This window comes from Cydia splendana, chromosome 20 (genome assembly GCF_910591565.1).
Source record: "Cydia splendana chromosome 20, ilCydSple1.2, whole genome shotgun sequence".
Classification (NCBI taxonomy): domain Eukaryota; kingdom Metazoa; phylum Arthropoda; class Insecta; order Lepidoptera; family Tortricidae; genus Cydia; species Cydia splendana.
Window position 1 is genome coordinate 3,129,718 of NC_085979.1, and position 13,150 is coordinate 3,142,867.

Genomic DNA, 13,150 nt, shown 5'->3' on the forward strand with positions numbered 1-13,150 from the left:
ACAGTGCAAGTGTTATTTTAAACGTCAAACTTCTATGAAATTATGACTTATAAAACTGTTAAGAAAGTAAAAATGTGTATAGCTAAATAACACATGCACTGCGTTAGGCGTGGCTCACTCCGCGATTTCGTCGCTTTGCTAAACAGGTAGCTAAAAGTACATCCGTTCCACACCAATTTTGGTGGCTAGCCATAATATTAAGCCGCGCGTGGCGCTGTCGCCACCTAGCGGCCATATCTGTCTTGATCGTAACAGACGCGTTTTGTTAGAGAGTGAGTCTTCTGTACCTAGTACTATTATCTATTCTGTGTCTGCGTATGCTATCAAAATCGTTGCAGACTTTTCTTGATCTAACTCTATCCAAGTTCGTAATTTTTATAGGAGTGTAAAGAAAATAAAACATGGTAAATTTTTAGCGTGTATTTTCTATAATTTCTTATAACGAATCTATGTATTAATACCTACAATATAATAACTAATAATATTCCTAAGCTTGGGCCGCGACGGGCTCGCGAGCGTCCTCCCAGCGCCCGAGCGGGGAGCGCGCCGGATTCTGGAATCAAGAGAACGTTCATAGTTTACGTGAGACATTTAACCCTTTACCAGGCTAAGGGCTATATTTACACACGGCACTTCAAACATGTGTTCTATTTTCGATGAGTAAGACTGACATTCGATTGTCATTTGTGAAATGTCAGCCTGGTAAAGGGTTAAAGGACGACAACTATAGTGTGTCAAAGGACTGTCTAATTTCAAACATAGATAGAGAGAATCATACTATCTTTGTCTTACACTAGAACTGGCACCCAAAAGAAAAGGATGAGTATAGTTTTTTTGTTCCTATTTACTGACAAATTGGTTTGACCAGCTATAGCACTAAACTTTAGCGAACACATACAGATAAATAAATAAATATTATAGGACATTCTTACACAGATTGACTAAGTCCCACAGTAAGCTCAAGAAGGCTTGTGTTGTGGGTACTCAGACAACGATATATATAATATATAAATACTTAAATACATAGAAAACAACCATGACTCAGGAACAAATATCTATGTCATCACACAAATAAATGCCCTTACTGGGATTCGAACCCAGGACCATCGGCTTCACAGGCAGGGTCACTACCCACTAGGCCAGACCGGTCGTCATAATTATATAATATACCTAACTAGGGCTTGCATTCCGGAATTCCGGAGTTTCGAAATTCCGGAATCTCGGTCAAATTTTCCGATATTACAATTCCGGAATTGATACCACTCAATATCGAAAATTCCGGAATTGGATTTAAGTACTTTTTGTAGGTTTTAATACCTTTATTATTAAAAATTGTTAAGAAACTACACTGTACGGGTGTTTTTTGTCGTTATTATTAGTGCTTCTTAGTCATTCAGTGAGCTATAGTATAGGTATATTTTACTTTTCCGTTTGCTAAAGCAGTGGGACAATATGGGCTCATAATAAAAAAAACAATAAAGCAGAGCGATTTACTTGCTTAGAATAGTCTGAATCCTACATAAGCGAATTTGTAGAATTTAAATTTAATAATATTTGGACTTTTTATCTTGAATTCAGAGAAAAAGAGGTTTTCTCTATTAACAATTTCGAATCCTGTAGAAGCACATAATATATGATATTCTGAATCATAATTAGGAACTAGGAAGGAAAAAGCCAAACTTAGATCTTCAACTTCTTACAACAGGTTATAGGAAGAGTAGGAAGCTATTATATTTAACTATTTTATAAAATAATGCATAGAATGGTTTGCTAGCAACTATAGTTTCCCCAAATAAATACCCCGTATCATTAAGTGAATAAAAGTAACCATTTTAATAAGGTGGTAAAATGGTTGGTAAAAAAACATACCTACTTCAAATGAATTTCTCTTAAACAATCTTCTTCTTCCTCGCGTTATCCCGACATTTTTGCCACGGCTCATGGGAGCCTGGGGTCCGCTTGACAACTAATCCCATGATTTGACGTAGGCACTAGTTTTTACGAAAGCGACTGCCATCCGACCTTCCAACCCAGAGGGGAAACTAGGCCTTATTGGGATTAGTCCGGTTTCCTAAATTTCTCTTAAACAATACTAACTTTAATAAACGTAAAGTATGAGAATTTCACATTTTTTTGTTGTTTTTTACTAAGAAATCGAATTTAAATATGATAAACCCTAATTCCGGAACCAGTTCCGGAATTCCGGAATTGGAATCCAATATCGAAAATCAGTTCCGGAATTGGAAACCATCCGATATTGCAAGCCCTATACCTAACCCATATGATATATATCACCTATCTGCGGCTGCGGTATAATTCATGAATTATAAGCAGTGATCGGACAAGTCATCGCAAAACTATCAAAAATCATTTATATCTCAAAATAGGACAAGATTTATTAAACTCATATTATGTACACAGTATCTTTATAAAATTTCCAGATTATACTCAAAAACTGCAGTTTAAAATTGTTATAAAAATTGTATCATGTTCCATACCATATTTATTTTTGCGATAAATTGTCCGATCTCTGAATATAAGGCACATCGTGATGCCTTGGAAACTCTTAGGCACACCTACCGTGAGGGTAGCATTTCGTGATATGCTTAGTAATTTCATGACCTACATTACAAAAAAAAAGTTTTCTGGAATAAAACAATTTCATTTCATTTTCATTACAATCGGCTTATATACACAATTTTTAACTGCAAAATCTTACCAATTTCTTAGCGCGTTCAGTGAGAACCCTGAAAGCGAAGTGGTTCAATATGACCCCAGCGGGCAGCGCCACGCCCTGGAACCGGTACAGCTGCGGCGAGTCGCTCGGACCTGGACCAGACCGGGGACAGTTATACTCTGTATCCTTGAGATTATCTATGAAAAGGGGGCTATTCTATTACGTCATTTAGAATTGGGAAGGGGGGTCTGGACATCGGATGATGGTAGCATGACGTATGAGGAAACGGGGTCATTCGAAGCATGATTTTTGGATGTTTGTCGATGTCGATGTTTGTCGATGTCGATGTTTGTCGATGTCGATGTTTGTCGATGTCGATGTTTGTCGATGTTGAAAAATCGTCAAAAATAGATGACGTAATTTATGAACAGCCCCAAGGGACCTATTGTCGATGGCAGATGTAGATGTAAAGTAGATGTCGAGGGTAGATGAAAACATTACATGATCAAATAATGTAGGTTAAAGTCAGGTCGCCCAGTGATCCAGGCGGTTTTGTATTTGGTTGGTTAAATGTTCTAACTACCCGAAAATGTACAAAAATTGTTTGTTTACTTTTATTTAACTACCTAAACATACAGACTATAGACATTTAATTTCATTCATATATTTATTTCTATAACAATATGATATGATATACATATACACAGTGGCTAAAAAATAACTGCATTCCCGTTGCCAGGTAGGTTTTGGGATTATACTGAGCAAGTTTTACTATGGTCCCAACCCCGAAATCACGAAAAAAAAATTTTAACCTCCCATAGAAAATGGACCAGCCAAAATGTATGAACCAGGCAATTTTTTTTCGCGATTTCGGGGTTGGTCCCATAGTAAAGGTTGCTCAGTATAATCCCAAAACCTCCCTGGTAACGGGAACTCAGTTATTTTTTAAACCCTGTATAACGGACCCGTGTAATGAGTGGAGTTACACGGACGAGGTGAGGCGATAGCTTACAGAATTATGAATATAACTTGGGACTCCGGTGCCGTTCATATACTACATTCTAACGGTAGATGTCGCAATGCGTCTCCCTAAGGCATGTAAACAAAAAAGAAATGAGAAGTTTCGCACGCTTCTGGTACAGAAGAAATAATAGTACTACCGTACAGAAAGGACACTTCCTACAAACCCGAAGTTTGACAGCGGTTCAGGGTCGCATCATGCTGTCCCTTTCTAATATATGGCACTATCCCTTTCGGCTATTTAGGGTTGTCAAAATTCGAGTGATTATCTTATCTGTGCTCGTGCACGCAAAAGGAAGTCAAGTGGTTGGCACCCTAATAATTGCTCGGAGCAATGCTGAGCCGAACGGAGCCGAGTTCGACCGAAGTCAGGAGTCTCCCCACTGCTTCTGGTAAGCTTCGGTAGCTCAGTTGGTCGTCGGGCTGGTGTTAAGATCACAAGTTCGATTTCTAGCCCGAAGCGGTGAATATTTTCTCCTTTATAATAAAAAAAATATCTCACTCTCTAGTCTATGTACGGCAGTCACGGCGACACGGCCGACCTGCGCCGCGTGATTTATGAGCGGCCCCTTCGAGATGTCAACGTGCTTTTCCACTCTGTATAACGTCACCTTGCCTGTTAACAAAATAATGGGTTCTTAATATAATTACGCGAAACTCTGCGTAGGTGCGCCCACTACCACAATCCATCACAATCTGGGGGTCTACCGCGAAACAAGAAAATCGAAATTTTAGTTATCTAACCTCTCTATCACTCTTGCATATTCGAGCGATAAAGAGGCAGATAACTAAATTTTCGCGTTTCCCGGTAGGCGCTTGTTAACAAACCGCCTTGATGCATCAATGTCATATTTTATAGTCTGTGAAAACTTGTCAAAAAAACAGTTTAAGACACAGTATGTATAAGTTACTCTATGGTTTACTAGCTAGCTTAGTGCTGCACTCTGGCGGCAGAACGTGGCAGTGATAATTTCATCTGCCTAGCTATTACGGTTCATGAGATAAAGCCTGCTGACAGATAGACAGACGGACAGCGGAGTCTTAGTAATAGGCAGGGCCGTCTTAAACCTCAGAGGATATAACCAACGGAGACGCCATGTCTATAATTCTCGGTACAAAATAGTCTGCCGTTTTTTGCGGGGGAGGGGCACATCAAATGTATACGTAACGTAAACATAGCTATGTCAGATAAACGTCAGTCCATACATGTGGTTGACCATTGGCCGCCTATTTTCGACAGAGGGGAACGCCTGTTAATTACCACTCCGTTTGGTTATGTTCTCTAAGTCTTAAACTATGCTGGGGCCCTTTCGGAAAGTAAAGAAAGCGAATTAAACTAAATTTTTTCTACTATGATCTTCTATTTATTATAGGTAATCAAATATATACTGTTACTGTCTGTCCTTCGGGGCCCCATGAGGATGGGGGCCCTGGACACGGGCCCCGTGTGCCCTTATGGTAAATACGGTACTGGTAATAGGGTCCCGCTTTTAACCTATGGGTACGGAACCCTAAAAACTAAAAACAATATTTTTCGCTTTTAGAACTAACCATTAGCCTTGGCAATGCTGGGTATCTGCTTGACCTTGTACTCGTTTTCCACGAACATCTCCAGCGCCAGATCCTCGGACACCTCCAGCCTCTCTATAGGATCTCCGCGACGACAGAACGACACGTATTCCGCCGTTAACGTGTGGAGCTCTTGGGGGGTGGGCCGCCAAGAGGGGAGGGAGAGGGCCACGTCGTATATGAACGAACCCGAGCGGACTGGAAAAAAGATTGTATAATTTTTTTACAAATTCATGGGAACCATTTTAAGGATAGATTCATCATAGTGCGACATAAAATAGTAGAGCTTAAATAAAATGGAACTAAAAAAAAACCATACTAAAATGTTGCCATGTTAACGTGTTTACGTCAAAAATGTGACAGTTACCAGGGGTGCGAAACTCATGACTTCGGTCAAACTCGGCTCCGCTCTGCTCAGCATTGCTCCGAGCAATTATTAGGGTTGGGCCCACTTGACTTCCTTTTGCGTGCACGACCACAGATAAGATAATCACTTTATTTTTGACAACCCTAAATAGCCGAAAGGGATAGTGCCATATATTAGAAAGGGACAGCATGATTCGACCCTGAACCGCTGTCAAACTTCGTTTTTGTAGGAAGTTTCCTTTCTGTACGGTAGTACTATTAATTATTCTGTGCAGTTACGTAGGAAGTGGCGCCCTCAATAATTTTCTACTATTTCTTGTCGGACTTATAGGTTGCTTCAGCTGTTCGATGGTCCTGTCCAGAAATAGGAGCCGTCGACTCAGGGAATGAGACAATGATTTTCCCATTTCACGATATGCCTAGGAATTTCATGGTGTGCCTGAATTTATCTGTGCCATCTACAGCTGTAGTGTCGTCCCGTTCTCTTATATAAATTGATTTGAAAGGGACGACACTACAGTGTTGCCACTTTTTAATTTCTACTCTTTTTTGCAAGGCTGTATACAGAATCACGAACTCTTTCGATCCTAAGGCCGCGGACGCACGCGACCGGCGGCGCGGCGAACGGCAAATCAAGGCCATTCATACATTGCGCTTGACAAAATGACCTTGACTGAGATTCATCACAATCACAAATAGATCAGGAATGGTCGCAGTAATAGCCACCCCACACCAGTGTCTCCCGAGCGTCGTCTAGTCATCTCTATGGCTGCTCGACGCAACGTTGGCGCTCGTAAGGGGCTATTCATAAATTACGTCATTTCAAATTTGGGGTGGGGGGGGGGGGGTCTGGACATCGGATGACGGTAGCATGAAGTAGGAGGAAATGGGGTCATTTGAAGCATGATTTTTGGATGATTATAGGGGGGGGGGGGTCAAAAATCGTCAAAAATCGATGACGTAATTTATGGACAGGACAGCCCCTAAGGCTATCCAAACTACACGATTTTTCGCCAATCTGATTAAATTGCCCGATCAGGACGCCGAATTCAACCGCCGATAATGACCGATATTACCGATAAAATGAGGCACGGACGCAAGAATACCAATTTGTGAGGCCAGTATTTTCGTTCTGGGGCATTTTTTCAATTTAGAGGGCTCTAATATCACCATAAATCGAAAATTGGAGATTGACGCCAATTTCATTTCTGATCAAATCAGGATCAAATCGACCGAACCTTGTCCTTGAAGGAGCGCGTGACCACAGCCCCTAGCAGGAATGAACAGGCGACCTAGCCAAGGTGACAATCGCTTGCGCTTCGCCATGAAATCGCTTTGTCTCATCACTCTTAAATATTAGTGACAGTGACTGTTGCGTTTCGTTCGCTACGGAGCGTTAGCGATGGATATGTTGTCTATTACGGGGCAAGAATATCTTGTAACAGTTTAGAATGATTCGCGTTAGTTTCACTAGACTTATATCGACCGGGATATGAATGAGGGTAGACCGAGCGCGGTCTACACAACTTTGACACCCACCCGCTATCATCAGTTACCCGTGAACCAGATGCATGTAACTGCTTCGAAATATCGGGAGCTCGAAAACAATACAAAAGGTAATCACGGTCTATATCCCGGTCGATATAAGTCTACAGAATACCTTGTATTGTATACTCACTGTCGGGTCCCGGGAAGCTGTGCAAATTGACCTCAACCTTGTCCTTGAAGGCGCGCGTGACCACAGCCCCTAGCAGGAAAGAACAGCTGCGCCAAAACGCCTTGTTGACTTGCTGTGGCTCTGCGCTGTTGTACATCTGGAACTGAGAAGAGAAACTTGAAGAAAACCGGACAAATGCGACAAGTTTCCGCACATTTATTAACATTTTTAGGGTTCCGTATCTCAAAAAGGTAAAAAACGGAACCTTTATAGGATCACTTTCCGTCCGTCTGTCTGTCAAGACCCTTATCTCGGGAACGCGTGGAATCGAGTTGAAATTAAAACCGTTTACTTAGGCCTACAGTTCATAGAAGCTGTGAAAAAATCAAATTTCTAAGTTAACGTTAAAAAAAGATATGGCCGTTTATGCCGCAGAAAACGTAAATTTCGACTCTCTCAAGGGAATCAAAATTAATAGGGTACTTCCCGTACTGAGTCAAGGGTGTTTTCTATGTGTTTAAGCATTTATATACAGTTAAACTAACAGTTTCGTTTTTATATACATTGCTGTACCCACAACTACTCTGGGCCTTAGTCAATTTGTGTAATAATTGAATTCATTTATTTAAGAGACAACAGTGAGCCGTAGTAGTAGTAGAGCCATTTATTCCAATAAATATTACATTTAGTTTACATAATATGCTATTATTATTACTATTTTATATAGATAGATTTAGTATTAATAATGGTTAGTAAAAAAAGATTAAAAACTAAGTGTTAGTGACAATAAAGTCTAATATATATTTATTTAAAAGAACTTACTTCAAGTGTGCAGTTCTCTGTCAGAGGTCTGTGCATGTCCCAGTGTACAGCTCCATCGATGAGTGCCAGTGCGCTGCTTTCTGCGTGCCACTCACTGAGATCTGCAACAAATCCATACTTATACTATAAATATAAAAACAAGTTACACAAAAATGTCACACACAAATAACATCAGTCATCTTTTTACAAGATTTACTAAACCTGCATTGTATGTACTTATGTAACTATGTATGTTTGTACGGGTCAAATCTTGCAAGTTAAATTGGACCCATTTCTCAGTTTCCGATGAAACTGAAAATTTGCATATGTGCATAAGGGCTCACACTAGACAATGGCCATAATGTTTGTTTGGGGTTGCCGTCATCGAAAAGGATGAGGAGGACTATATATATATATATATATATATATATATATATATATATATATATATATATATTATAGAAGTTGGGTGACAATGCAATATTATGGTACCATGGAGCTGATCAGATGATGGAGACAGGAGTAGGGAATGCAAATCGGTTATTTTTTGTATGGAAATAACCGCGGTTTCGGTTAATAACCGATTATTTCCATACAAAAAATAACCGAAAATAACCGATTTGCATTCCCTAGACAGGAGGTGGCCATAGGAACTCTGTGATAAAACAACGCAACCTAATTGTGTTTGGGGTTTTTAGAATTGTCTTGATGAGTATTAGTTGTCTGTTGAAAGAAAGGTACAGTCAGCAGCAGAAGTTGCTAAGCGGGCGAGGTGTTCAAAATGACCATGACACACTCTTATTCTCTTAACAATAAAGTCGTGTCAAGATCATTTTGAACGCCTAGCCCGCTTCAGCTTCAGCTACAGTCAGCTATAAAAGCTTGTACACAAACCTGATCGATTGATACCATAAATAGAAATTAGTCATCTAGCCTATTGTAACAAAATACTTACGTTTGGCACAATCATGAGGAGTCGAAATGTCTTTATTCATAATCAGAGTGCAATCTTTGGGAACACCCTTGTAATTGACTTCAATCTTCTCAATGCGGCCCACATTCTCCAACTGACGCTTCTTTTCCAGCGAGAAGAGGTGATGACGACGCTCTATCGCCTCTTGTGTACTTAAATATCCTGAAAATATGAGGGAGGTAAACATAACAAGCTTTTTTTTCAAGTTCTATGAGAAATTTACGGTACTCTACTTACTTGATAGTGAAAATGTGTTACTGCATTTATTTTGTAGTATATTTCGCGATAAATTCGTCAAGTGGCGTTTCATTTTTATGCTTTCAATGTATTTATAAATAAAGATAATGAAGAAGTTATAATGTTTTAAGGTTATATTTTTAGGTTATCTTTTTAATGACGTTTGAGACAGTTCAAGTTTGAGTTTTAGAAATTGAATTGTGTATTGTGTAAGCAAGAGCGGCTTTTCACTCGACTCAAACAGAGATTCTGACATTAGTAGTGGTGTCAAAACCGGTAAATATCGCAATTTCCGTCCTCGAATCGAGCACCAGTCGTAGAAAGTCTAATCGATTCAAAATGGAATGTATTGCCACCGTTCTTCTGTCTGTTGGATCCAAGGGCCTACAGCCCAAACTACGCCTCGTTGGGTAGGATTGTGTATGGGGGTTGCGGACTACGAGCCGTCCTACAAACGGCTAAACGGTAGGACGGCTCGTAGTCCGCAACCCCCATACACAATCCTACGGAACGAGGCGGACTACGAGGAGGACTACACGGTAGGAGTGTGAATGTGGGGCTTACCGCGTCACATTATGGTGCGAATTTTCAAGTGCGACAGAGAGGCAACACGTTGAAGAACGTGGTTCGCGGTAGGCCCACCGCTTAACCGCCCGCGATTTCGCAAGCTTCGCGCCGCGATTCGCGCATGAGTGTGGAGGGGGCTTATTTCAAACGTCTCAGGCTAAAGCACCGCACTAAGGTCGCGTTGCGGTGCGGTAGTCTGTTATGGCTATTAGTCGCTGAGTCTGTGGTCAATGTCAAATTTTGGGCATGAATGTAATGTTTTCATTTCATAACTTTTCAGTTTTTATTGTTAAGTGAAGATTAGAAAATTTCTTGTGAACTACGATTTAAATCAAATAGTTGCTTTACAGTTTTTACCAAGTAAGCAAACTTCCACTTTCGTTGATTACCGTTGGTTCGAAGCTGTAGCGAGAAAGGTACAAACTGTTAAAAATTAGGCTTAATTAAAACGCGTCTTGTTCGTTAGCCATTTTTATTCGCAGAGCAACAGGCAATTGTTACAACCATAGATAATATAGAGTAGACATACTCCTAATTCAAATATTCGAATCTGGAACATCTTGTGGTGGCAGCTTTACCACAGACAAACAATATAACCTCAACACACCCCCTCAAGTCTAGAACTCTAGTTATAGAACTTGTAATAACATAGCAATAAGTTAAACAACTTAAAGTAACATAGCAATAAGTTAAACAACTTAAAGTAACATAGCAATAAGTTAAACAACTTTTAAAGTAACATACTTCTGTGCTAGAATACAATATAATATAGCCCTACGACTAAAGTCTTGGGATCAGTCTGCCGACCACTATATTATAACAACATATTAAAACAATTATGCATATACTTTATGCTTGTGCATGAAACACAGAATATATGCAATATATATTCATACAATATCTATATGATATTTAACTTGTTCACAAAATAAACATGTTTGACATTTGGTAGCGACTTAGTAAAAATATCTGACACATTTTCATCAGTAGGCACATATGAAATTGTTATAAGTTTTTTATTGGCAATATCTTTAATATAATGATATTTAATCGCTATATGTTTAGAGGCTTTTGTATTAATTTGGTTTTGAATCAGTTTTATAGTACTCTGGTTGTCAATGAGCAAACAGGGAACATTAATTGCACCAAGTGAGAACTCTGACAGAATACCTTTGATGTGCATGAGCTCACTTACAGTATGTGCACCCGCTATAAATTCTGCTTCAGATGTACTAAGAGCTGTGCAAGTCTGCTTGCGAGAGAACCATGAAATAATATTTTTACCGTGAAAGATAACGCAGCCACTGGTGCTTTTGCGATCCACCTTATCAGCAGCCCAGTCTGCATCAGAGTAGGCTATAAGAGTAGGATTCTCCGACTTCACGTAGAGTAGGCCCTTGTCAGCTGTACCCTTGAGGTAACGTAGGACACGCTTACCTGCTTTCCACAAGTCTTCCGTAGGTCTGTCCAAAAATCTGCTTAAATAGGAGACAGCATAGGTTATGTCAGGTCGACTGTTGGTTGATATGTAGAGTAGTGAACCGACTAATTCTTTAAAAGGAACACTTATTACCTCTGCGCTGACATCTGCATTGTAGTTTACTTCCATGGGGGTATTTACTTTCTTACAGTCTTGCATCTTGAATTTTTCTAAAAGTTTCTGTATCATCTCACTCTGTCTCACTTCCAATCTGTCTTTCTTTCTTGTGACTTCCAATCCTAAGTAGTTCTTCACTTCTCCTAATTCTCTTACTTTAAATTCTTTCTTCAATAGATTGAGTGTTTCATTGTCATTTCCAAGTATTAAAATGTCATCGACATATAATAAAAGCCATGTTTCACCTTTCCGGTATAGGCAAGAGTCATATTTTGATTGTATGTACCCATTTCCTGTTATGTATTCATGAAATCTATTATTCCAACATTTGGGAGCTTCTTTTAGTCCATATAATGCTTTCTTTAGTTTGAGCACCTTTCCTTCCATTATTTTTAAACCTTTTGGGCATTTGATGTACACATCTTTATCCAAGTATCCATTTAAAAATGCAGTTGGCACATCTAGCTGTATTAGTGGTTTATCAAGTTGAACAGCAATACTCAGTAAGAGCCTCAGTGTTGACAGTTTAGCTACTGGAGCATAGTTGTTGTAAGAGCTACTTTGTTGAAAACCCTTGGCTACGAGTCTTGCCTTTTTAGTTCCATCTTGTTTTGTTCTGAAAATCCACTTTGTGTCTATAGCTTTGCTTTCTTCTGGTAATGTTGCTTCTTCCCATGTTTCTAACTTCTTTTGTGAGTCTAGTTCTTTGGTGATTGCAGTTATCCACTCTTCATTTTCTATAGCTTCTTCAAAATTTTCAGGATCTCCGGATAGTAAGCAGTATGCTGCATAGTTTGAGTCATAATCTTGTAACATCTTCGGTTTCTTTATTTGTCTTCCTGACCTTGTTCTATATTCAACTGGATCTTCCGTATGTTCTTCGTTATTCTCTTCTTTATCTTCTTCTGCGCTTCCATTTTTGTCATCTTGAATCTCTTGAATACTGTCTTCATACTTATCATCTTCTTCATGTTCTTTTTTATCATTTTCATCTTCATGCTGTTCTTTTCTGTTATTTTCATCTTCTTGTTCTTCCTGTTCATCATCATTGTAGTACCTATATCCTTCTCTTTTCTTTGGCTTTATTTCTTCATATTTAAATTGAGTCTCATCAAACCTGACGTCTCTTGCTACTGTTATTTCATTTGTTTCAGGGTTCCATACACGATAGCCATTTGGGGCGTATCCTACAAATATCATAGTTCTTGCTCTTTCTTCAAGTTTACTCTGTCTTGGTAAAATGTGTACCCACACTTTGGATCCAAATACTCTCAGCTTGGCTAAATCTCTGTGTCCAATCATCATTTCAGCTGGAGTATGGAAATTGATAGCTGAGGAAGGACAACGGTTGATCTGATAAACTGCGCACCTGACTGCTTCACCCCATAGTGTCTTTGGGAGTCCTGTCTCAACCAAAAGAGTCCTGGCTCGGTTGTAGATAGTTAAGTTCATACGTTCCGCCACACCGTTCGATTGTGGGCTGTAAGGTATTGTGTATAACATAATGATGCCTTTCTCCTTGCAGAAGTTACTAAGGATCTCATTCTTGAACTCACCTCCATTGTCACACTTAATCTTTTGAACTTTGTTGCCAGTTTGTGTTTCAATCTTGTTTATGTACTCAATTAACTTCTGTGTAGCTTCACTCTTCCTTTTCAGTAGTTGTACTTCGCAAAAATGTGTGTA

The 13,150-nt window shown here is 39.5% G+C and overlaps 2 protein-coding genes across 2 annotated transcripts in view; one reads left to right on the forward strand and one right to left on the reverse strand.

The window, feature by feature from the left end:
- LOC134800771 (phospholipase A1-like) overlaps nucleotides 1–5,714 on the forward strand; it is a 619,586-nt gene extending 613,872 nt beyond the window's left edge. Inside the window, exon 7 of the mRNA XM_063773319.1 lies at nucleotides 5,630–5,714. The gene's annotated coding sequence lies outside the window, so the exon portion shown is untranslated. The remainder of the gene's footprint in view (nucleotides 1–5,629) is intronic.
- Nucleotides 473–9,459, reverse strand: LOC134800781 (large ribosomal subunit protein mL39). The gene is made up of 8 exons (XM_063773333.1): nucleotides 9,301–9,459; nucleotides 9,046–9,225; nucleotides 8,112–8,212; nucleotides 7,311–7,452; nucleotides 5,249–5,464; nucleotides 4,200–4,313; nucleotides 2,720–2,829; nucleotides 473–553 (listed from the first exon to the last, which is right to left on the reverse strand). The coding sequence occupies exons 1-8, from the start codon at nucleotides 9,371–9,373 to the stop codon at nucleotides 488–490; spliced, it is 1,002 nt and encodes a 333-aa protein (XP_063629403.1). The 5' UTR covers nucleotides 9,374–9,459; the 3' UTR covers nucleotides 473–487.
- Between the last annotated feature and the right edge of the window lie 3,691 nt (nucleotides 9,460–13,150).